This window comes from Oncorhynchus kisutch, linkage group LG3 (genome assembly GCF_002021735.2).
Source record: "Oncorhynchus kisutch isolate 150728-3 linkage group LG3, Okis_V2, whole genome shotgun sequence".
Lineage (NCBI taxonomy): Eukaryota > Metazoa > Chordata > Actinopteri > Salmoniformes > Salmonidae > Oncorhynchus > Oncorhynchus kisutch.
The window spans coordinates 23,759,447-23,783,339 of NC_034176.2; the positions used below are offsets into that span (position 1 = coordinate 23,759,447).

Genomic DNA, 23,893 nt, shown 5'->3' on the forward strand with positions numbered 1-23,893 from the left:
TATGCAATATTTTGTTATATTCTATTTTAGAATTGATGCTGAATTTATTTCTGTTGATGGTTTCGTCAGTTTGATACTTTAGTTATACTTTTCATATCTGTATTATAACATAGGTCTGTTTATTTTACATAAACCTAATGAAAGTTTCATATATTTGGTGGTACCAAACTTAAAAGGCCCATAGCCAAATGGTCCTTATCTTTTATTCATACACTGTGTGACACCTTTGTCAATAATGAGGAGAGGCCAAATTAATCAAGGTATTACTTTTATTAAAAGATTTGTTATAACAAGGAGGCTGGTCACCGCACCCCCGCAGGTGGTGGAGTGAGAGCCCCCTGAGTGGAGTTAACTTCTGGGATATGTTCTAACTCAGGATAGGTGCAACTTCAGATATGATGTACAATGGTTCCAAACACTAACCCCACACATCCCGTGCCAGACCTTGGGCCCCAAATACAAAATAACTTGTTTTGTTCAGTACTAAGAACTTAGGACATTTGTTGTCACTTTGTTCTCTCCCCTAGTTCAAGGTGGAAACTATCTCCCTCTAGGAGGAGGTGACTGACGCACAAACACTGTGGAGACAAGTGATTGGTTCCCCATTATTCACGCCATCCCTTCACATGGTTTGCGATGAAGACACACAGGTCACATATGGAAACAATTTTTCCTTCTGACTTTCTTTGCCATACTCCCTGCTGATATTCTGCATAGCACAGCGACATGTGATAGATAAGCATGACTTCTCCCCTCTCTGGACCCAATGGGACTGAGGCCCATTTGAGGGAGGAAGTACAGCTGCCAACACCAGAGCCCAAAAGGAGACATTCTAATAACAAGAGTTTCAACAGTTCAATCATAAAAGCATATTCTGCAGATAAGATATCTTAATTATCTTTACCTTTGTTACTTAGCTTATATGAGTTAGTTTCTTTAACTATCTAAAGCCCAATGCCTAGGCTTAAATAAGGATATTTTAGTACACAAGTATTAGTAGGGCTTAACAGAACATTTTCCACACACCTTATGAAAACATTCACTGACCCTTAAATACAGACCACTGTTGGATAGGCATACTGTATGTAATATCTGATTTGTCATGGGAGGGGTATTATATTAGCTGCGGTCTATCAAGTTGTAAATGATGGACAGATGTTGAGGTTACACAGAATGTTAATATCAAGTGTCACATATTATAAGAGCATCCTACTGTTGAAGCCCTGAACAGAACAGTCCTGAAAGCATTGACCTGGTCCTCTGTATGCCTGAGGGTGCAGAGGGAAGAGCTGGTCTGCTCCAGTTGTTAGAAACGGAGAGCTGTTGTGTTGTTATTGGGCCTTAATTTTTTACAAATGAAACCCTCTGTGAGGAATCAGTAGCCCCGTTTATACCTGCTGCTAACATGCATCCTTTGTACTGATCTTGTCCTGAATGGGGCGGCAGGGTAGCCTAGTGGTTAGAGCATTGGACTAGTAAGCGAAAGGTTGTAAGTTCAAATCCCCGAGCTGACAAGGTACACAATCGTTCTGCCCCTGAACAGGCAGTTAACCCACTGTTCCTAGGCTGTCATTGAAAATAAGAATTTGTTCTTAACTGACTTGCCTAGTTAAATAAAATGTACATTTAAAAAAAAATCTTGCCCGTTTACAGTTATAATATCTGATCAAAATCAGTTCACAATGCATTTTTAATTGTCTACACCTGTCTAAAAATGTGGGCACAATCCGAATGATCAGGACAAAAGACGCATGTAGAACCAGGTATAAACAGGGCTAGTGAGTCAGCTGGGTATGTTTCATAAGCATAGCTCATCCCTATTGAGATCTGCTGGGTATTTCCGCTGCTCTGTACCAGATTGTATTAGGAGCTGTCTATCTGTTTGGCTTCTTGCGGTTTTCCTTTTTTCCAGGGTGCTGGAGTATACAGGGGATGGAGCAAGATAATGGGATCAGTAAATGGCTCATTGCAGATACAATGCTCTTTCCTGTATCAGGTTTTCTGAAGATGAGACTCCTCTTTTGTTTCTGTTTTGAGTGTCTGATTAGAGCAAGTGCTGTTGATACAAAATATGTTTACTTTAATACTGTAAATGAATCAGAATTCATTCTAATAAATCTTTTGGTATGATTATCATTGCTGGTCCGGAAGTCATTAGAGTAGTAATTGAAGTAAACAATAGATAAATGGCATCGCTGTAAGATTGAAGGGACTTCGATGGCAATTGTAGAAGCCATCATTGTGAATATACACTATATAGTATGTGAACACCCCTCCAAATTGGGGGATTTGGCTATTTCAGTCACAGCCATTGCTGACAGGTGTATAAAATTGAGCACACCGCCATGCAATCCCCATAGACAAGCATAGGCAGTAGAATGGCCCGTACTGAAGAGCTCAGTGAAAGGATGCCAACTTTCCAACAGGTCAGTTTGTCAAATTTCTGCCCTGCTAGAGCTGCCCCGGTCAACTCTAAGTGCTGTTATTGTGAAGTGGAAATGTCTAGGAGCAAGAATGGCTCAGTCGCAAAGTGGTAGGCGACACAAGCACACAGAACAGGACCGGCGAGTGCTGAATCGTGTATCGTGCAAAAATCTTCTGTCCTGGTCCGGCTAGGCCCCTTAGTTCCAGTGAAGGGAAATCTTAACACTACAGCATACAGTGACATTTTAGATGATTCTGTGCCTCCAACTTTGTGGTAATAGTTTGGGGAAGGCCCTTTCCTGTTTCAGCATGACAATGCCCCCGTGCTTAAAGCGAGGTCCATACAGAAAGGATTTGTCGAGATGGTGTGGAAGAACTCGACTGGCCTGCACAGAGTCCTGACCTCAACCCCATCAAACACATTTGAGATGAACAACCCCATATTAATGCCCATGATTTTGGAAGGAGATGTTCGATGAGCTGCGTCCACATACTTTTGGTCAGGGAGTGTAGCTATTAAACAGAAAATAAAGCATCACACAAAATGATCCTCCCCTTGATTTAGCAGAAGCAGGCTTAATTCTACAACCTATTCAAGTGTGCTTCCTCCTAAGTCATTATGCAAACAGTATTGCTCTATTAGACAAGAAGGATGGTAACGATCATCTTTGAATTTCAGATCAGTGCTAACTATTCACTGGACAAAGGAAGGGGATACAGCACAATGTATTTTATGACCTTTAAATATATTCTGTGATTCCCTTTTCAAAAGATACCCAGGAAGCCTTTAGTCATGAGCAAGGGGATACAGCAAGGATGATGCTGACCACACCGTATTTTATGACCTTTAAATAAATTTTGTGATATATTTTACGACCTTTAAATACATTTTGCGATTCCCTTTTAAAAGAATACCCAGGAAGCCTTTAGTCATGAGCTCTTTGAACATAGTAGATACAGCAAATCTGCTCATGTCTTAAAATATTCGCAAACAAGCGAACTAAGACTTTCACATGTATGATGTTTGACTTGCTCTGTAAGAAAGACCCAATCTACAAGATGTGGTGTGGGCAATCCTTGACTGTTACAGTGTGTATGTCTGACCTAGATAGAACATGGCATTTGCGACCTGGGAGGTGTGACAGTCACACTGTGCTGTGACCTTATGGGAGCCACCTGGTGGAAATGCCACATTACCATCTGTGGCGGCAGGAACAAAAGGCCGGGGAGGAGAGGACCAGGGACAAGACCTTGTGACTGCCACCCTATCCCTGCCCCTGTGTTGCCCTGGTGCATGATGGGAGCTTAAGGTTTTTACTAATGGGATGCAACAACGCAGACAAACCACTCCACTGGCACACAGACACACAGTACACCCTCAACCCCAAAACTCTAGCCTAGCCACCCACATCAATCACCTCTCAAGTGATTGCATAGCAGCTTTGTTGTTTACAGACACTTCTACACTTCCTCCTGCTGTTTGTGCCAATGACAGCAGCAGACGAGTCAAAACAACCCAAAGAGACAAACAATTAACTCATCACATTTGTTGCTAGCAGTGTCATTATTAAATCACCTGCACCCCCACTCAAACACTCAATCATGACTTTAACATAGAAATGAAACTTAACTCGGGCTCTTGTGCTAACCTTATGCCAATCTTACTCTTCTCTTTCTGTTACACTTCATCCTGCAAACAGTTGCTTAGTGTCACTTTTTATTGGCAGTAAAATGTAATTCTAAGTATGGCACCACATACAGATACAATGACCCAGAGTTGACAAATAGTATAACAATTACACACAATGCTAACATATACAGTGTGAGCAAAGTATTTTCCTACCATAGTCCCATAAAACCATTACAACACCTTTGATATTTTTTAAACATACACATATTGTACATGAAAAGTGATTTCCTGTGCTACATTTCAGTGTACATTTAATGTCAGTGAAATGGGGAACATTTGTTGCTAGCGGTATTTCATTAGTTTATCAATACCTTGCCCTTGTGTGTCCCCTAATTGTTCCAGCAGAGGTTAGAGTGCTCATTTTCACAATGAAATAATTACGATTAATAATACAAACAGTTACAACAGTTATCAGACATTATACAACAGCAAACACACATTAAACACCCTCACACATATTCAATCAGATGATACCAGTATATTACATCCAGTTATTCAATGATTGTTAATGCATTGACTCTATGAATAACAGTTTGCTGAATGACCTTTATGTATACTATGGTGTCAGTGTGGTTATGTATACTATGGTGTCAGTATGGTTATGTATACTATGGTGTCAGTGTGGTTATGTATACTATGGTGTCAGTGTGGTTATGTATACTATGGTGTCAGTGTGGTTATGTATACTATGGTGTCAGTGTGGTTATGTATACTATGGTGTCAGTGTGGTTATGTATACTATGGTGTCAGTGTGGTTATGTATACTATGGTGTCAGTGTGGTTATGTATACTATGGCGTCAGTGTGGTTATGTATACTATGGTGTCAGTGTGGTTATGTATACTATGGTGTCAGTGTGGTTATGTATACTATGGTGTCAGTGTGGTTATGTATACTATGGTGTCAGTATGGTTATGTATACTATGGTGTCAGTGTGGTTATGTATACTATGGTGTCAGTGTGGTTATGTATACTATGGTGTCAGTGTGGTTATGTATACTATGGTGTCAGTGTGGTTATGTATACTATGGTGTCAGTGTGGTTATGTATACTATGGTGTCAGTGTGGTTATGTATACTATGGTGTCAGTGTGGTTATGTATACTATGGTGTCAGTGTGGTTAAGCCTCTGGAATATCATTGTGAAAAATTGATATTGATATTAGGATGAATTGGTAAAAAGCTTTATGCATCAATGAGAGAATGAAATGGATCTGAAGTCAAATCCATTTCTCACATTTCTTAAAGTGCAATACAGCATGGAGCTCAGCTGTAGTTGGTAAACCCAACTGAACTATTATGTGCTATTTCATAGAACACCACTATCCAGCACTACACTCAGCCCACCCCGCTGATTATCAGTCCTGGTAATAGCCTACAACTGATATGTAACAGTCATGTTTCTCCCACAATAAACGAACGCACATATAAATGTTAATAACGACATATTAGTACAAAGGGTGTCAGTATGTGATTCCATTTGGTACGTTCCTCACTACAAAGAGATGAATAAGTCCACCCTTGGGGCTTGTCTGCACTGTCATTCATCCCACATGTGTTCTAAAATGATAATGACTAAAACAGCTAAATACAGTGGTGAATCTCAGAGTTTTGGCAACAGCAAACAATCAGTCTATTGTTGAGTCCTACCGGTTGTCTTCTAAGATGGCTTTATTTACCAGCAGTGCACTAAAATAGCCTGTGGAAACACAACAGAGCCCTGTTTTGTGTCATCATTTACATCTACGTAGGTATTCACAAGTGGACATTTCGAAAGGGGGGGGCAAAAAGTCTTGACTTAGCAGTTTTGCCAGAATCACGTGACGGTTCGTCGGCTGTATAGTCTGTTGAACTTGTTTCATAGCCTTTGTTGAGAGATTAACAGAGAACACACAATGTGGAGCTAGGCCCTGCCTGCCAGGGATAGTCTCGGTGACAGTCCTGGTAGAGAACCTACTGCTTCCAAACCAACAGCAGCTCATTAGACCACCAGTGTTATGCCGCTCCTCCGTCAAGCTATCTGATCCGAAGTCCTTGGGATTTGCTCCACAGCTGCTACTTTAAGAGGGCGAGAGAGAGAGCACCTTTTCCTAAATTCTTCTAGCCCACCTCCAATGAAACTGCACCTCGTTCCCAGGAGCACCATCCACCAACACAGTAAGTCACCAACATAATCAGTTACTGCAGTGGTCTTGTGTGGGTTAACTCATAGATGGTGAGAGATTAATTGGTGGCTGTGTTGGAACGATGGTCTCTGGAATGTGTGGCGCTAAACATCCCTCGTGCCACAATGGGTGACTGGGCTCATGGTGTAAAGGGCAACATGGGAAAGGTAGGAACTTGAAGCTGTGGGAAGGCCTTTCAAACACAGCTGAACCGAGCTAGGGGGACTTCAACTCATCACCTCTCACAGTAGTGTAGTGTGAAGTCCTTTGAAATCTTTTTCCCCCCTTTAGCCCATGGCTCCAGCTCGTCTTCATCTTCCTCCCCCTCCTCTTCCCCTGCCTCCTCCTCCTCGTAGTGGCTGGGTTCCTCAATGGAGGTCTCCATGTGGTAGCAGTAGGGTTGGCCCTCTGTGTACTCATAGATGGTGGGCAAGCTGCTCTTCAGGCTGCAGCGGCGTCGCAGGGCCACTAACAGGGGCTGGGGCATGGTGAAAATGTCAAAGTTGTTGCCCAGATCAATCCAAGCCAGGCTGGAGAACTTCTTTGGGTCTTTCAGGATCTCAGTCAAGTCTTTGACTATGGCCAGGGTCAGCCGGTTGCCGTTGAGGGCCAGGGTGTTGAGTTTGGGCAGAGACCCCAGGACCGGTAGCAGGACACGGAGGTTCTCATCTTGGAGCTCAGTGAAACTGATATCCACAGCCACCACTGCATCCCCACTGTTCTGAAGGTAAAAGGCCACGTGGCGAACATCTCGACTGGAGAGAGGTATGCCAGACAAGTCAACTGTGTCAGTGGATACTTTTCTCTGCAGGGTTGTCTTGAGACTGTAAAGAAAGAAAGTGTTGGATATTGACCATTATTTGAGACATTCTTGGATATGAAAGTACAAACGCTCAGTTAAGATATCTCAGAGCTTACACTCTTAGAAAAAAGGGTTCCAAAAGGGTTCTTTGGCTGTCCCCATAGGATAACCATTTTTGGTTCCAGGTGTAAGCCTCTGTTGAAATGGTTCTACATGGAACCCAAAGGGCTCTACCTGGAACCAAAAAGGTTTGTTCAAAGGGTTCTCCTACGGGGACAGCCGAAGAACCCTTTGAGGTTTTAGATAGCACCTTTTTTTAATGAATGAGGGAAATAGAGGGGCTGAGTACTGACATGTTGGTCTTAACTGTATCATCTAAGTGTGTAAGCAGGGAACATGGCCCTTGTGTCATATTGTGTTTCCTGTGATGTGTAAAGGAGGGGGGTTGGGCACGCTTGGAGCGGAAGGCTGATATAGATTCTGCAGCATGAGGATTTAGCAGTGTACACAGTGATGGGCCAAAACATCCGAAACATCCAAGCTCCTCATTCAGAGAATGAAAAGCATTGACTTCCTTATTACCAAGAGCCAAAAACACTCACCATCTGATTATATGACACTTCATTTGAAAGCCAAACCAACCTGTTTTAATGACTGAAACAAGAAAATATCTAGACAGACAAACGGCAGAAAAATTAGTTATAGATTTGGGATTGTGGCAACAGGAGAGGGTGTCAGAAATATTTGATTGATAAAAATATTTAACACTTTAAGCCATCAAAGAGAAAACATGGAATTAACAGATTTTACCAGCGTAGAAAATGCATTTGATAGCGTAACATGCTGACCAAACCAGACAAGCGCGTGCATCCACTATCGCGCACACGTTGATTTTGTCCACCCACACCAGAAGCGATCAGGACAAGCAGTTTGAAATATAAAAACAAACTCTGAACCAATTATATTAATTTGGGGACATGTCAAAAAGCATTAAACATTTATGGCAATTTAGCTAACTAGCTAATTTGTCCTGGTATATAAACATTTTTAACGAGTGCGCTGAGAGTCAGGAAGCAAGTTTAGGGAGTGAGTGTTTTAATAAATAAACGTAACATAATACAAAACAAGAAAACACAAACAATGCACAGACATGACACAGAAACAGAAACAATGACGCCTGGGGAAGGAACCAACAAGAGTGACATATATAGGGCAGGTAATCAAGGAGGTGATGGAGATCAGGTGAGTGTCATAATGCGCTGATGCGCGTAATGATGGTGACAGGTGTGCGCCAGAACGAGCAACCTGGTGACCTAGAGGCCGGAGAGGGAGCACACATGACAGTACACCCTCCCCGACACGTGGCTCCAGCCGCAGGACACCGACCAAGATGACGATACCGGGGATCAGGAGCGGACCGGTCACCTCTGCTAAGGCGCGGGAACCTGTCGATCCAGCTGAGGCGTGGGATGATGGCGACCTAGAGCGCCGGAGAGAGAGCATACGTGCATACGTGACAGTACCCCCTACCTGGTGCATTTGGCTCCAGCCACAGGACGCCAACTACAAGGACGATCCCGGGGATCAGGAGCAGACCGGTCGCCTCCACTGAAGTGCAGAAACCTGACAAACTGCCTGAGGCGTGAGAGCCTGATGAGCCGGGTGAGACCTCCTGTTTGCCTCTGTCGAGGCAAGGGAACCTGTTCACCCAGCTGAAGCATGGGAGCCTATCGAGCCCACTGAAGCATGGGAGCCTATCGAGCCCGCTGAAGCATGGGAGCCTATCGAGCCCGCTGAAGCATGGGAGCCTATCGAGCCCGCTGAAGCATGGGAGCCTATCGAGCCCGCTGAGGCATAGGAGCCTGTCGAGCCAGCTGAGGCATGGGAGCATGTCGATCCTGCTGAGGTATGGAAACCCGTCGAGCCAGCTGAGGCAGGGGAACCCATCGAACCCACTGAGGCATGGGAATCCGACAAACCGGCAGAGGCCTCCCAGGTAGCTACGGTTCTGACACCCGGACCTGTCATCACCTCCAAAACAAAAACAACAACAAAAAACACTACCTGATGCTTCCCTTTGGTGATGCGTTATTCCGTAACGATATGCGCTGAGAGTCGGGAAGCAAGTTCAGGGAGTGAGTGTTTTAATAAATAAACGTAACATAATACAAAACAAGAAAACACGAACAATGCACAGACATGACACAGAAACAGAAACAATGATGCCTGGGGAAGGAACCAACAAGAGTGACATATATAGGGCAGGTAATCAAGGAGGTGATGGAGATCAGGTGAGTGTCATAATGCGCTGATGCGCGTAATGATGGTGACAGGTGTGCGCTAGAACGAGCAGCCTGGTGACCTAGAGGCCGGAGAGGGAGCACACATGACAACATTGGGTTGTTATTTTACCTGAAATGCACAAGGTCCTCTACTCTGACAACTAATCCACAGATGAAACGGTAAACTGAATTTGTTTCTCCTCATCTCTCCTTCCTTCAAGCTTCTTTGGACATATGGCTTTTCTTCTTTGGACGTTATATGGTGGTTGGCAATCAACTTCTAAGTGACCCCAGTCTTCATTTCTCAAAACAAGAATAGACTGACGAGTTTCAGAAGAAAGTTATTTGTTTCTGGCCATTTTGAGCCTGTAATTAGACTCACCTTGTCTAAAGAAGGCCAGTTTTAGTGCTTCTTTAATAGCGCAACAGTTTTCAGCTGTGCTAACATAATTGAAAAAGGGTTTTCTAATGATCAATTTGCCTTTTAAAATTATAAACTTGGATTAGCTAACACAATGTGCCATTGGAACACAAGAGTGATGGTTGCTGATAATGGGCCTCTGTATGCCTATGTAGATATTCCATTAAACAATCTGCCGTTTCAGGCTACAATAGTCATTTACAACAGTAACAAAGTCTACACTGTACTGATCAATTTTATTTTATTTTAATGGACAAAAAATGTGCTTTTCTTTCAAAAACAAGGACATTTCTAAGTGACCCCAAACTTTTGAACGGTAGTGTATGCTACTAAAAACCAATGAGAAGATGGGAGAGGACGGACTTGCAGCGTGTTGAGCATCACAAATAGACCCAGATTCTATTTCAGCGCCTGGCCACGCAGACGCTCGCGAGCAGTGTGTGCGCAATGATTGAATAACATGTATGTGTAAATTTATTTTGCAACGTTCGCGCAAGCAACGTGTCCGGTCTGGTCAGCATGTAAGTTGTGTTGCTTCAGTGGACAGAACAACTTCTCTGTGAAAGGCAGGTGTGAGTTCCATTTGATGTGATGTGGAAATTGAATACATTCAACATGTGACTGAGAAGCAAAACCTTAAGGCTGGATATCTGTTTCAGTGCATGACCTCACATCATGAGCCTATCAGAGAAAAATCCTCATGCCCTTTGAAAGATGACATTTGTGTGATCTTGGTGTCCACAGACGCTTAGATTTGTATTAAAGGCATTGCACCTTGATGTTGCTTTAGTGCTGACTTTCAGGAATTGGAATAACATGGCAATGGCTCATTCTGAGCAATAAGGAAGAGAGCCCATTGATCTAATGCACTGTTCTGCTTCATACAATCACAATAGAATTGTACACTGCATTCAGAAATTATTCAGACCCCTTGACTTTTTCCACATTTTGTTGCGTTACAGCCTTATTCTAAATGTATTACATTGTTTTCTCCCCTCATCAATCTACACACAATACCCCATAATCATAAAGCAACAAAACGTTTTTTTGAACATTTTGCAAATGTATAAAACATTTAAAAAATATGGAAATATCATATTTACATAAGTATTCAGACCCTTTACTCAGTACTTTACTGAAGCACCTTTGGCAGTGATTACAGGCTCGAGCCTTCTTGGGTATGACGCTACAAGCTTGGCACACCTGTATTTGGGGAGTTTCTCCCATTCTTCTCTGCAGATCCTCTCAAGCTCTGTCAGGTTGGATGGGGAGCATCACTGCACAGCTATTTTCAGGTCTCTCCAGAAATGTTAGATCGGGTTCAAGTCCGGGCTCTGCCTGGGCCACTCAAGAACATTGTCCCGAAGCCACTCCTGCGTTGTCTTGGCTGTGTGCTTAGGGTCGTTGTCCTGTTGGAAGGTGAACCTTCACCCCCCAGTCTGAGGTTCTGAGCACTCTGGAGCAGTTTTTTTATCAAGTATCTCTCTGTACTTTGCTCTGTTCATCTTTCCCTCGATCCCGACTAGTCTCTCAGTCCCTGCCGCTGCAAAACATCCCCAAAGAATGATGCTGACACCACCATGGAGCTCTGTCAGAGTGACCATTGGGTTCTTGGTCACCTCCCTGACCAAGGCCCTTCTCCCCCGATTGCTCAGTTTGGCCAGGCGGCCAGCTCTAGGAAGAGTCTTGGTTCCAAACTTCTTCCATTTAAGAATGATGGAGGCCACTGTGTTCTTTGGGACTGTCAATTCTGCAAAAAATTTTTGGTACCCTTGCCCAGATCTGTGTCTCGATACATTCCTGTCTCTGTGCTCTACGGACAATTCCTTTGACCTCATAGCTTGTTGTTTTGCTCTGACATGCACTGTCAACTGTGGGACCTTATATAGACAGGGTGTGCCTTTCCAAATCATGTCCAATCAATTGAATTTACCACAGGTGGACTCCAATCAAGTTGTAGAAACATCTCAATTTCGAGTCTCATAGCAAAGGGCCTGAATACTTTTGTAAATAAAGTATTTCTGTTTTTTATTTTTAATACATTTGCAAACATTTCAAAAAAGCTGTTTTTGCTTTGTCATTATGGGGTATTGTGAGTGGATTGATAAGGATTTTTTTTAAATGTAATTTTTTTATTTAATCCATTTTAGATTAAGGCTGCAACTTAAAACCTCTACAGCAGTGGTTCTCAATCATGGTCCTGGGGATGCAAAGGGGTGCACACATTCGTTTTTGCCCTAGCACTAGACACCTGATTCAAATCCTCAAAGCCTTTTGACGAGTTGATCATTTTAATCAGCTGTGTAGTGCTTTGGGCAAAAACAAAAATGAGCACCCCTTTGGGTCCCCAGGACCAGGATTGAGAACCAGTTCTCTACAGGATCGGTGTCCCCCCACGGAACGGTTGAGCTAACATAGGCTAATGTGATTAGCATGAGGTTGTAAGTAACAAGAAAATTTCCCAGGATATAGACATATCTGATATGGGCAGAAAGCTTAAATTCTTCTTAATCTAACTGCACTGTCCAATTTACAGTAGCTATTACAGTGAAAGAATACCATGCTATTATTTGAGGAGAATGCACAGTTATGAACTTGAAAATGTATTAATAAACCAATTAGGCACATTTGGGCAGTCTTGATACAACATTTTGAACAGAAACGCAATGGTTCATTGAATCAGTCTAACGCTTCGAACACACCGACAGCGTAATTTCACAAAATAGTACGCATCATCATCTGGATAAGTATGCAACAAAAAATGTTTAACTTTCTGCTACCAATTCTGTCAAGCCATCTACGCATACAGTTTGACGCATACGTTCGATAAATCCAACGTATGGACCACATCGAACGTACGCACCACACCTCTGCAACGCAATGCTGCAAGGCAAACACAGCGTTTCATCGGAAATTTATGTAATTCTGGTGTACCAAAATGCGACTACGCTGTCGGTGTATTCGAAGCGTAAAACTTTGCACATACACTGCTGCCATCTAGTGGTCAAAATCTAAATTGCACCCATGCTGGAATAATACATTATGGCCTTTCACTTGCATTTCAAAGATGATGGAATATCTCTTACCAGATCTAATGTGTCATATTCTCCTACATTAATTTCACATTTCCAAAAACTTCAAAGCATTTCCTTTCAAATGGTATCAAGAATATGCATATCCTTGCTTCAGGTCCAGAGATACAGACAGTTAGATTTTAGGCGAAAATTAATAAAAGGGTCTGATCCTTAACAAAATGTTGAAAAAGGGCATTTTTCATATAGAGAGATGCTATAACGTATTGACATTTATTCACACCAGGCTTTATACTGCACGGTATAGTGTATATATGATGTACTGTGGAAGCAATGTGTGATGATGAGCAACATAAACTTCATCTGCGCATTCCCTGCTCCTCATACACTGTGAGGAGTATACTGTGCTCTGGGAACAAGAAAATAAACGTCTCAGTCCCTGAATAAAGAGTGTCTCTCTCTCTCTCTCTCTCATTTATGGCCTTTTTAAAGGAATCAATATTGTGGCCATTAAATCCAGAGGAATTTCTTATGAGGGTCTGAGGGTCACTGTAAATTAGAAGGCTCGTTGTTGAAAAAACACAAAAGTACTGTTTTTAATTACCTGGGCATGTTAATCTGCTAAATATATTGACTGTCAAAACAGCCCCTACAGAGAGATTTCTGCTATACACTATAGTTGAGAATAATTTCTTCAAAGAGACCATTTTCTCCACATATCTCCCTTGGGCTACTGCACAGCTCACATAATTTTGTTTTTGCAAAGTCATTAATGTTTAAAGCACCACTCTCTATTATTCATCTGTTCATCTCCTGTCTGGACTACTGCAAGACACTGTTGGCTGTGCTCCCCGCCTGGTGTTCAACCTTTCCAAGTTCTCCCATGTCACCCTGCTCCTCTGCACACTCCACTGGCTTCCAGTCAAAGTTCACATCCACTACAAGACCATGGTACTTGTCTATGAGAAGCAAAAGGAACTGCCCCTCCCTACCTTTAGGCGCTGCTCAAACCCTACACCCCATCCCAAGTACTCTGTTCTACCACCTCTGGTCTCTGGGCTCTCCCACCCTACGAGAGGGCAACTCCTGCTCAGCCTGGACTCTGCTGTACGAGTTCCCCCTAATTCTAGGACAGTAGAGTCCCTACCCATTTTCCAAAAACATCTGAAACCCTACATCTTCAAAGAGTATCTTAAATAATCCCACAGCACCCCCGTCCTCCCCCCAAAACAACTTGCCTTTCGTTAACTAACACTTGCACCTGTATTTTTCCCCTACTAGCACTGACTTTGCTGATAACTACTTTATTGAGGAAAAGGGTACTTATTATGACTGAGATATGTGGTTGTCCCACCTAGCTATCTTGAATGCACTAACTGTAAGTCACTCTGGATAAGAACATCTGCTAAATGACTAAAATGTAAAAGTTCCCTTCACAGCCACAGAAAAACTGTGGGACAGAAGCAGAATGTCATGTCGAGTCAGACTGATCAGTCATGTTACCGCTCCTTATTGCCCCCTCTTCACCCCAGGTGTCTGCTGCACTACTGCAGGCTGGCTGCAGGTCTGACATTTCAACATGTGACAGACAGACAGAGAGGAAGTGGCCATGCAAGGTTGCCAACTGTCATAATCCTCAGCTGTCTCCTGTGTGTACAGGGGCCCTGTGGATTGACCCGCCATGTTATGATGTGCCTCAGATATACTAAACCTGTATCCTCATTAATCTCATATACAGTAGTATACAAATAAATCAAATCAAATCAAAGTGTATTTGTCTCATGCGCTGAATACAACAGGTATTACAGTGAAATGCTTACTTACAGGCTCTAACTAATAGTGCAAAAAGGTATTAGGTGAACAATAGGTAAGTAAAGAAATAAAAACAACAGTAAAAAGACAGTGAAAAACAGTAGCGAGGCTATATATAGTAGAGAGGCAATAAAAGTAGCTAGGCTACATACAGAAACCAGTTAGTCAGGCTGATTGAGGTAGTATGTACACGTAGATGTGGTTAAAGTGACTATGCATATATGATGAACAGAGAGTAGCAGTAGCATAAAAGAGGGGTTGGAGGGTGGTGGGACACAATGCAGATAGCCTGGTTAGCCAATGTGCGGGAGCACTGGTTGGTTGGGCCAATTGAGGTAGTATGTACAGTACATGAATGTATACATAATGTGACTATGCATATATGATAAATAAAGAGTATGTCTAAACCTATGAAGAGGAATTTGCAAATTAGCCAGGAGAGAAAAAACTCGTTTTAAACAGAATATGCCATGAAAGATCTGTGGATGTAGCTATAGCAGTTAGATGTATTGTGATGAGACTTTATAGTTGGTAGTTATTATGCATTTGTTTAGCAGGGTGGTATAGCTGCCTATCTGTGTGAATTGCATAGCATTCGATTTGTGACTGCTTGTGCAGTAACTCCTATCACAGGGCGGCAGGGTAGCCTAATGGTTAGAGCGTTGGACTAGTAACCGAAAGGTTGCAAGTTCAAATCCCCAAGCTTGACAAAGTAAAAATCTGTAGTTCTAACTTTGACTAGGGGAACACCTTAGAAAGTGCCATTTGAGTGTTGAATACGGGTGAGTGTCGTTTCCCTAGAGCGGAACACAACAAGCAATGGGAGGTGATGACTAATGTTTGTCCTGCTGTTTGCCTCAGACTGTGTGAGACAGTCGCTCTCTGCAGGTTTTATGGAGACAGCTGAATGAATCAGTGAAAATAACCACCTCATCTACAAGTTCAACATGGGAACACGTCCTCTCACACTCTAAGATTCTGTCAGTGAGTCAGTCTCAACATAATCTAACGTCTCTCCTAAATCAGGGGGACATCAATGTCTGCAGGTGCATAAAAGCCTTGCTTGAGTTTAACTGTACATTAGTTGAGCAGCAAGACAAGGAGATATTGGAATCAATGTCTTGTTTCACTTGATCCTCATGTTACTATCATTTTGATACTTACTCGTTATTCTCTGTCTTTTCATGCTGTTACCTCAGACTGAAGCACAATGAGAACAACTCATCAGATCGTGTTCTCTTCTGCTTATTTTCTATTCATTTAGAAAATTTATTGTTTCCACTGTCAATCAATCTGTAAAAATTAAAATTAGCAATTGCTGGAACAAGTGTAGTCATATCCTGCTTTTTTCGTGTATAGCATTACTAAATACCTAGATACAGAAGAACTTGTCAATTCATTCATTTCCATATGAATTATTTGCACATTAATGCAGTATGATGACAAGAAAACTGGTTGATGTAAATAAGGTGCCAATGGATTTTATTTTTATACAACCCCTCTATTTCCTCTCAACCAAACTGACCACTTTTGTAGTCTGTATGGAGACAGCCTGTTCTGAGTCAAAGAGGACTGAAACCATTGCACAATTCATTGCTGTGGTGACAGCAGCACCACACAGAGGAATGACTGACACTTCTAGTTGCATCTATGGTCCTGCCCTGCCAGTCCAGAGGCCGCTGTGTCCCAGCCCTAGTGAATGTCAGCCAAACCCACTCAAAACCCACTTAGATGATGTCTAGGGTGGTGGTCAGAGGTCTGGGTGTGGCACTGGCACCATTTCAAATGGCAGTGTTAAAATTTGGGGTTCATGGAGCAGTGGCTCAATGTGTAAAAGACTTATGGCAAGACGGAGGGGCTCACCAGGCCTGGGACTTCCGTCTGGACATGCTCTGTCTGAGCCACTTGGAGTGAGGGGTCAGGTGGTAGATCAGCTGTCTGCAAATCTTATCTGACGACTTGATGGTGTCAGCATCCTTCTGGGGGTAGATAAATCACCAAAAACACAGAATGAAAAGTCAAGTACAACAACAAAAGAATAGCCTGTTTTTAGTTTAGTTCCAAATATGGTTGTCACTCTTTGAGACCACATGAAGTATAAACAAAACACAGCAAGTATAAACAAAACACAGCAAGTATAAACAAAACACAGCAAGTATAAGCAAAAAACAGTACATTATGTAACTGCTACATCTTTGAGAAGCATTCTACCAGAGCATTATTGATTGAAATACAGCTATAGATCATGAAAGGACATTTTCAGCTCAGTGTTTCTTTATTCTTAAACAATTGTTAATATCTGTCATTCTAGACCGTTCAAAACAACTGGAACAGGGTTCTGTTATTGAATGCTACATTAAGACTGTTGCCTTGAGCTGTTCCTGAGCAAAACACAATTTAGGTGCCTTGATGGGGCAAAGTAAAAGTAATCAAAGGCTGTGTGCAACAGTGTGGAAAACAGGAGGGACGGTGAGGAAATAAAGATGCTATTTCTATTCATTGTCTGTTATGTAAAGTCGGTTACTTTCGGCATCTCCATCCCATTTCAACATCATTTGCCATCATGTGTAAATGTTGCATAACTGAGAGATTATTATATCATTGTTTAATCAATATTTTTATGTCAACAACATCCAGTTGGTAATAGCACACAGACATTATTATAGGTCCAATCAATGTGAAGCCAAACCACGAGGAGAAGCAGAAGCAGAGGAGAAGCAGTTGCAAGACAATGTGGAAGACCTTCCCCCATAATGATTGTATTGTAACAGCATTTCATTCTATTCATGACTCGTTCTCTTGACGTCTTGATTTCTGGGAGCTTGATTCCAAGCCAAGCAGACAATACGCCATGAGATGAGTGTTGTGGAGAGCTTACCTTCTTGGGACACTGCATCTCACGAGCCAGGCTGAGCAACAACTCATGGGAGATGGGGTCCACCAGGTTGAGAAAAGCAGCGTTCTTATATAAGATGTCATTGAGGGATGTGCCTTCCAAGCCCAGATCCTGCCAAATCAGACAAGAAGAGACAGTATAACTCAAAGAGCCTTAAAGCCACAATTATCGCTTTTTGTATTTCATGAAAACAATTAATTGTGTAAAGACAGCAGCATTATCACAGACACACCCGACTGGTAGGCTATATTGTGAAATGAAATATGATCAAATCGACGCATCTGCTTTAATGACATTAAACAATATATGGTATAAAGTGGGTATTGAGTGTCACGTTCTGACCTTAGTTCTTATGTCTTTGTTTAGTATGGTCAGGGCGTGAGTTGGGTGGGTTGTCTATGTTCGTTTTTCTGTTGGGTTTTGCGTTTGGCCTGGTATGGTTCTCAATCAGAGGCAGGTGTCGGGAGGAGGAGAGGAGGGAGGAGGGAGATTCTCATTGGAGGAGATTCTGGACGGAGAAGGACCCTGGGCACAGGCTGGGGAATATCGCCGCCCCAAGGCAGAGCTGGAGGCAGCGAAAGCTGAGCGGCGGTGGTATGAGGAGGCAGCTCGGCAGCGCGGCTGGGACGAGAGGCAGCCCCAAAAATGTCTTGGGGGGAGGCATACGGGAGTGTGGCTAAGTCAGGTAGGAGACCTGAGCCAACACCCCGTGCTTACCGTGGAGAGAGGTGGACCGGGCAGGCACTGTGTTATGCCGTGAGGCGCACGGTGCCCCCGGTGCGCAGGCATAGCCCGGTGCGTTACATCGCAGCGCCTCGTATCGGCCGGGCTAGAGTGGGCATCGAGCCAGGTGCCATGAAGCCGGCTCAGCGCATCTGGTCTCCAGTGCGTCTCCTCTGGCCGGGGTACATGGCACCAGCCCTACGCACGGTGTCCCCGGTTCGCCGGCACAACCCAGTGCGGTCTGTTCCACCTCGCCACACTGGTCTGGCGACGGGGAGTATCCAGCCAGGTAGGGTTGTGCAGGCTCGGTGCTCGAGACCTCCAGTGCGCCTCCACGGTCCGATCTATCCGGTGCCTCCTCCACGCACCAGGCCTCCGGTGGCAGCCCCACGCACCAGGCTGTCTCTCCATCTCCTTCCTCCAGGTGTTCCCGTCTGTCCAGCGCTGCCAGAGTCTCTCGTCTGTCCTGAGCTGCCAGAGTCTCCCGTCTGTCCTGAGCTGCCAGAGTCGCCCATCTGTCAGAAGCTGCCAGAGCCGCCCGCCAGTCAGGAGCTGCCAGAGCCGCCCGTCAGTCAGGAGCTGCCAGAGCCGCCCGTCAGTCATGAGCTGCCAGAACCGCCCATCAGTCAGGAGCTGCCAGAGCCGTCCATCAGCCAGGAGCTGCCAGAATCGCCGTCACTCCGGCGCTGTCGGAGTCGCCCTTCACGTCGGAGCTGCCAGAGTCACCCGCCTGTCCAGTGCTGCCGGAATCTCCCGTCCATTCAGGACCCGTTGCTAGGGTCCCCAGTCCGAGGTTGGCGGCGAGGATCACCACTGGAAAGGCGCCACGGAGGCGGGTTAAGAAGCGGGTAATGACTATGATGGAGTGGGGTCCACGTCCCGCGCCAGAGCCGCCACCGCGGACAGACACCCACCCAGACCTTCCCCTATAAGTTCAGGTTTTGCGCCCGGAGTCCGCACCTATTGAGGGGGGGGGGTACTGTCACGTTCTGACCTTAGTTCTTTTGTTATGTCTTTGTTTTAGTATGGTCAGGGCGTGAGTTTGGTGTTTGGCCTGGTATGGTTCTCAATCAGAGGCAGGTGTCGTTCGTTGTCTCTGATTGAGAATCATACTTAGGTAGCCTTTTTCCACCTGTGTTTTGTGGGTGATTATTTTCTGTTTCAGTGTTTGCACCATTCGGGTGTAATGGTTCTCTTCTTCCTCTTCCTCTGAAGAAGAGGTGTAGCAGGGATTGGACCAAGACGCAGCGTAGTTATGATTCATGGTTTTTTTAAGAACGAAACTATACATGAACAGACTACAAAAACAAGAAACATGAAAACCCGAAACAGTCCCGTGTGGTACAAACACGGACACAGGAGACAACCACCCACAAAACCCAACACAAAACAGGCTACCTAAATATGGTTCCCAATCAGAGACAATGACTAACACCTGCCTCTGATTGAGAACCATATCAGGCCAAACATAGAAATAGACAAACCAGACACACAACATAGAATGCCCACCCAGCTCACGTCCTGACCAACACTAAAACAAGGAAAACACACAAGAACGATGGTCAGAACGTGACATCGGGACTGTTTCGGTTTTCATTTTGTTTCTCTTGTTCTTTTTGTATTCTGTATTCATTCTCATTAAATCACATTATGGATACATACCACGCTGCATTTTGGTCCTTCGATCCTTCCTACTACTCCTCCTCAGAAGTGGAAGAAGAAAGCTGTTACATTGAAACTTCCCAGAGATAATGTTGATGCTACTGTAGATTGGACACAGATAAGCACATTTTTTTGTTTTTGTTAAAAAATATGAATTTAAGGGGGCGAAGGCTTTCATCTGAAGAGAGCTCTACCTGAATACTGTAATGTGCTTAATGTGCCTTGCTCCAGGCAGAAGCATTTCTTTTGGGATATCCACCCACACCTCAGTGATTTGGAGTTGCAAAGAGCTTTAGCGTACCACAGTATTGCACACCCTGTATCTCTAACTTTAGCACTAGCTGGTGTCCTTATGATAAATCCTGCAGTATATGAGAGTTCAATAAACATTCAATGATGGATGAGCATTTGCTTCTTCTTTTGATGTTTAATGAAGCCTTTTGTTTAGGCCTGCCATTGGGCAATACATTCTAAACATTAGTCTAAAAACAACTTATCCATGAATGGTGCAGGCAATTTCTTTTAGGGCAGACTGACACGAAAGAGTTGCTACATGACAGGTAAAGTTAAAGGCATTTGAGTGAGAATGCTGCCCGTAACAAGCTACAAATCAGAGCCCACTGGATTAAAAGATTTGCATACACCTTTTAAGGCGTGAATTAAGAATTAAGTAAGGAGAGAAGAAATGGAACAGAAAAGGACAATTTTCACAGGCTGAATACGATAGCTGTCATGAGCCTCAGTTCTACAAAGGCCTAATTAGCCTGCATATGTGAGGGGTAGAGATGGACGTGCACATACAGCGAGATATGAGAGACAGGGAGGATGGACACACACACACACACACACACAAACACACAACAAAAGGCCTTGATTGCAAAGGACAGTTTGAGTGGGAAGCCGGCAGCCACACATTACTGACTTCCCTTTTAACAAGAGCAACAGTAAACACAATCGAGACACAAAACGAGCGAGATTCTCCTTCTCTTTATTCGAGAAGACAGGTCTAAAAATAATTCCCTTCTGTTTTGTTTGTCCACATCTGATCATCTCAGAGGCATTAAAACATGATCAATACAGAAGTAACCACACCAGATCTGAAGCAACGAGGAGTCTTTTTAAATGGGATGTTGTGAAGAATAGACTTTACCACTTTACTGCACATGCAACATGATGAACTCAGTTGCCTATACACGTACATGTTCATTCAGTTGTTACAGTACCTCTAACCTAACCATAGCTCGCCCGTTAACTCTACAGTGGATGATGGATCACCTCTTTTAATTAAGTTACAAACCAGAATGTAATTTTTGAGACCCGTCTCCATTTGCAACAGCCTGAATGCTGATAATGTGAGGCGTATTCAATCAAATCAGGGTCCCCTGTGATGTGGCTGTCATGCCGTTTTGGCCCCCTGGGTTATCTCTGTGCCTTGATTAAGGATCTTCTACGCTCTCTTCTGTCAAGTCCTCAGCGTAATTAACTACAGATTGGACAATGTCTGATAGAGAGAGGGGCTTACGCTTGAGCTAAAAAAAAACAGGTCTATCACAGATACTGTTACAGCGCATCAACAGTCTTATTGTCATGCCCTCGGTATTGTTATAGAAATGACTATTTTCAGCTGATAACATGTTTTGAAATCTTGATCATTCCTTAGAAACATGATGCGTAGATTGCGAATAAATAGAGCAAAATCCAAACTTGACACAATGGTTTCTGCTTGGGAATTTTCAAGCCATCATGCATTCCTGTGTCTTAGTGTGCTACTAACCATGACTAAGCATGTTGTGTAGCAATCATTACCAATTCGATGGTCCAATTAAATGTATACAAATACTATGTCAATGCTACCTTCTATATTTGAGCTATGTGAATTTACATATAAATATCTCCTGTATAGCTGAGGCAGAACTTGAATTTATCCATATGTAAATGATGTGATTTTCTGTATTTCTGGAACAATGGACGGTTCATTCTCCTGCTATAACTGCCGAGGTCCATTACAGAGAATGGTCTGGCAGCAAGATGCAGTGGCAAATGAACTAACCTTATTATCAGACATTTAAGGACAAAACACAAACAAAATAGGATTTAATTAAATTGGTAAAAATCAGGTTTTCCTACAAATGTCAATACTAAGCATATTACATTATCATTACATGTGTGGAATGGCACAAGATAATGTAGAGAAATAGGAACATTTTGTTAATAAAAAAATACTTCTACAGACAGTGACACAGTCCCATGTGACACCACTGCTGTTGCACTTAGCATTGCCTATTCATGAGAATATATGCCAGATTCACTCTATATATGGCAGAGTCACTCTAAACTGGTATGGCATCCTGTTTCTGCTATTATTAGAAAATCTGAAAAAGGGCATGCACTCAGACAAATCTGTGCAATATGTTATGTATATCATATTGTGAATAGTAACTGTGATAGTTATTTGAAATAGCAGCAGCACCTGCATACTATGGTTTATAGCGGTGCCAGGGAAATGACCAGATGCCAGAGCTGACAGTGAGAGTGGTGGGCGGGCCTAATAGTTTACAAACACCTCCTTCCATAACGGGTCAATAGGAGGAACACCTGTGGCACTGTGTTGGCAGGTACTTAAAATGGAGGTGAAATAATGTAGCGCGCCTACAAAATGTGTAATATTCTGACTCATCCACGGCAGTCTAAATTATGCTCGCTACATATGTATCTGTTTGAAATATTAAAATCAAAATTGTTAGGATGGGATTGACCAAACACATGATGATGATCAGCAGCGCACACTAGTGATGACAGCTATTTGTCATGACAGCAGATCGATGCAGGCGACGTCAGCCTACTGTGCGCAATCATGCTTGATCCTTGTGCAATAATTCCAATTAAATGTATGTAGATACTGTAGTGTGTCCTTACCTTCCTCAATAGTTTGAGCACGTCGGTTGCTTGATCTATCCTGCGATCACGGAGCAGCTTTTGTATGTCTCGGATCCATGCCACTCGCCTCACGTAGGGACTGTGGTTGGACCTTCGCAGCATCCCCGGCAGTTTGTCTGATTTCAGAATCATTGTAAAAAGAAAGTCGCCGCTGCCACGACTTCCACCTCTGTCGCTTTCTCCTGTACTGTCAAGATGCTTGCGACGCCTTTTCGTAAAATTCTCATTGTCCAGACTACTCTGTCTGCTTAATCTAGAACCCATATTTCAGTATTTATATCAACAGTAGCCTATTTTACAATTGCATAATTGCACTACATTAATATCTAGAAATATAAATATTACTCAGTTCAATAGCCCATATATTATCTGTAGTCTGTATTGTCGTTGTCAGACGACAACCTCCAATACAGAGAGCAACAGAACAATATTCCTGATTTACCGGATATTTAATGACTGTCTGTTGCGCGCATGACACATTTACGAGGACAGACGAATGCTCTGTTTATGTTTTGATCTCTGATGGTCTACGTGTGCCAGCTTGGTCAGGCGGTGGATGCTCTTCTTGTCATTCCCTGCCTGTCCCTTTACGCTGTTGTTTAGGGTTGTGCTGTGTTGCACAGTAGACACCAGACTCGTGGCGCGCATAACCAATCAGAGCCCTCTTGTGGCAATGCACGCTGCACGAAGTTACGACACGCCCTTCTCAATTTCAATTTAGAAAGGTTTACATTTGCAGGGCAGCAGAGTACACAGCATTTATTATTGCACACCTATTGTAAATGTGTCTATAACTTTACAACCTTAATTTACTGTGACACTGAACTGTATTTCTATACAACCTTTTACAGCAATCACATGGATGGTTGTTTGCGTTGGCTATTTTAGCATGTAAATCTTGGTTGGACAAACAAACAAAAATTGTGGGATGCATGCCAGCAAAGCCACTACACAACACAACACGAAACAATGCATTCATTGAACTATAATGGTCAAAACGGTGCCCACAAACTGTTAGGGCCTACACAAAGCTGTCCCAACAGTAGAGT

The 23,893-nt window shown here is 43.3% G+C and overlaps 1 protein-coding gene across 1 annotated transcript; it reads right to left on the bottom strand.

The window, feature by feature from the left end:
• Positions 1-4,128: 4,128 nt before the first annotated feature.
• On the bottom strand, positions 4,129-23,483 carry LOC109878601 (leucine-rich repeat-containing protein 75B-like). The gene is made up of 4 exons (XM_020470821.2): positions 22,824-23,483; positions 17,505-17,633; positions 16,490-16,605; positions 4,129-7,101 (listed from the first exon to the last, which is right to left on the bottom strand). The coding sequence occupies exons 1-4, from the start codon at positions 23,106-23,108 to the stop codon at positions 6,513-6,515; spliced, it is 1,119 nt and encodes a 372-aa protein (XP_020326410.1). The 5' UTR covers positions 23,109-23,483; the 3' UTR covers positions 4,129-6,512.
• Positions 23,484-23,893: the final 410 nt, after the last annotated feature.

Excerpts from the sequence above, each read along its gene's own strand:
- LOC109878601 (XM_020470821.2), bottom strand. The coding sequence starts at position 23,108 with ATGGGTTCTAGATTAAGCAGACAGAGTAGTCTGGACAATGAGAATTTT. Across the intron at positions 17,634-22,823 it reads TGCTCAAACTATTGAGGAAG|GATCTGGGCTTGGAAGGCAC; the intron begins GTAAGGACACAC and ends CTGATTTGGCAG. Across the intron at positions 7,102-16,489 it reads AGACGGAAGTCCCAGGCCTG|TCTCAAGACAACCCTGCAGA; the intron begins GTGAGCCCCTCC and ends CTTTCTTTACAG.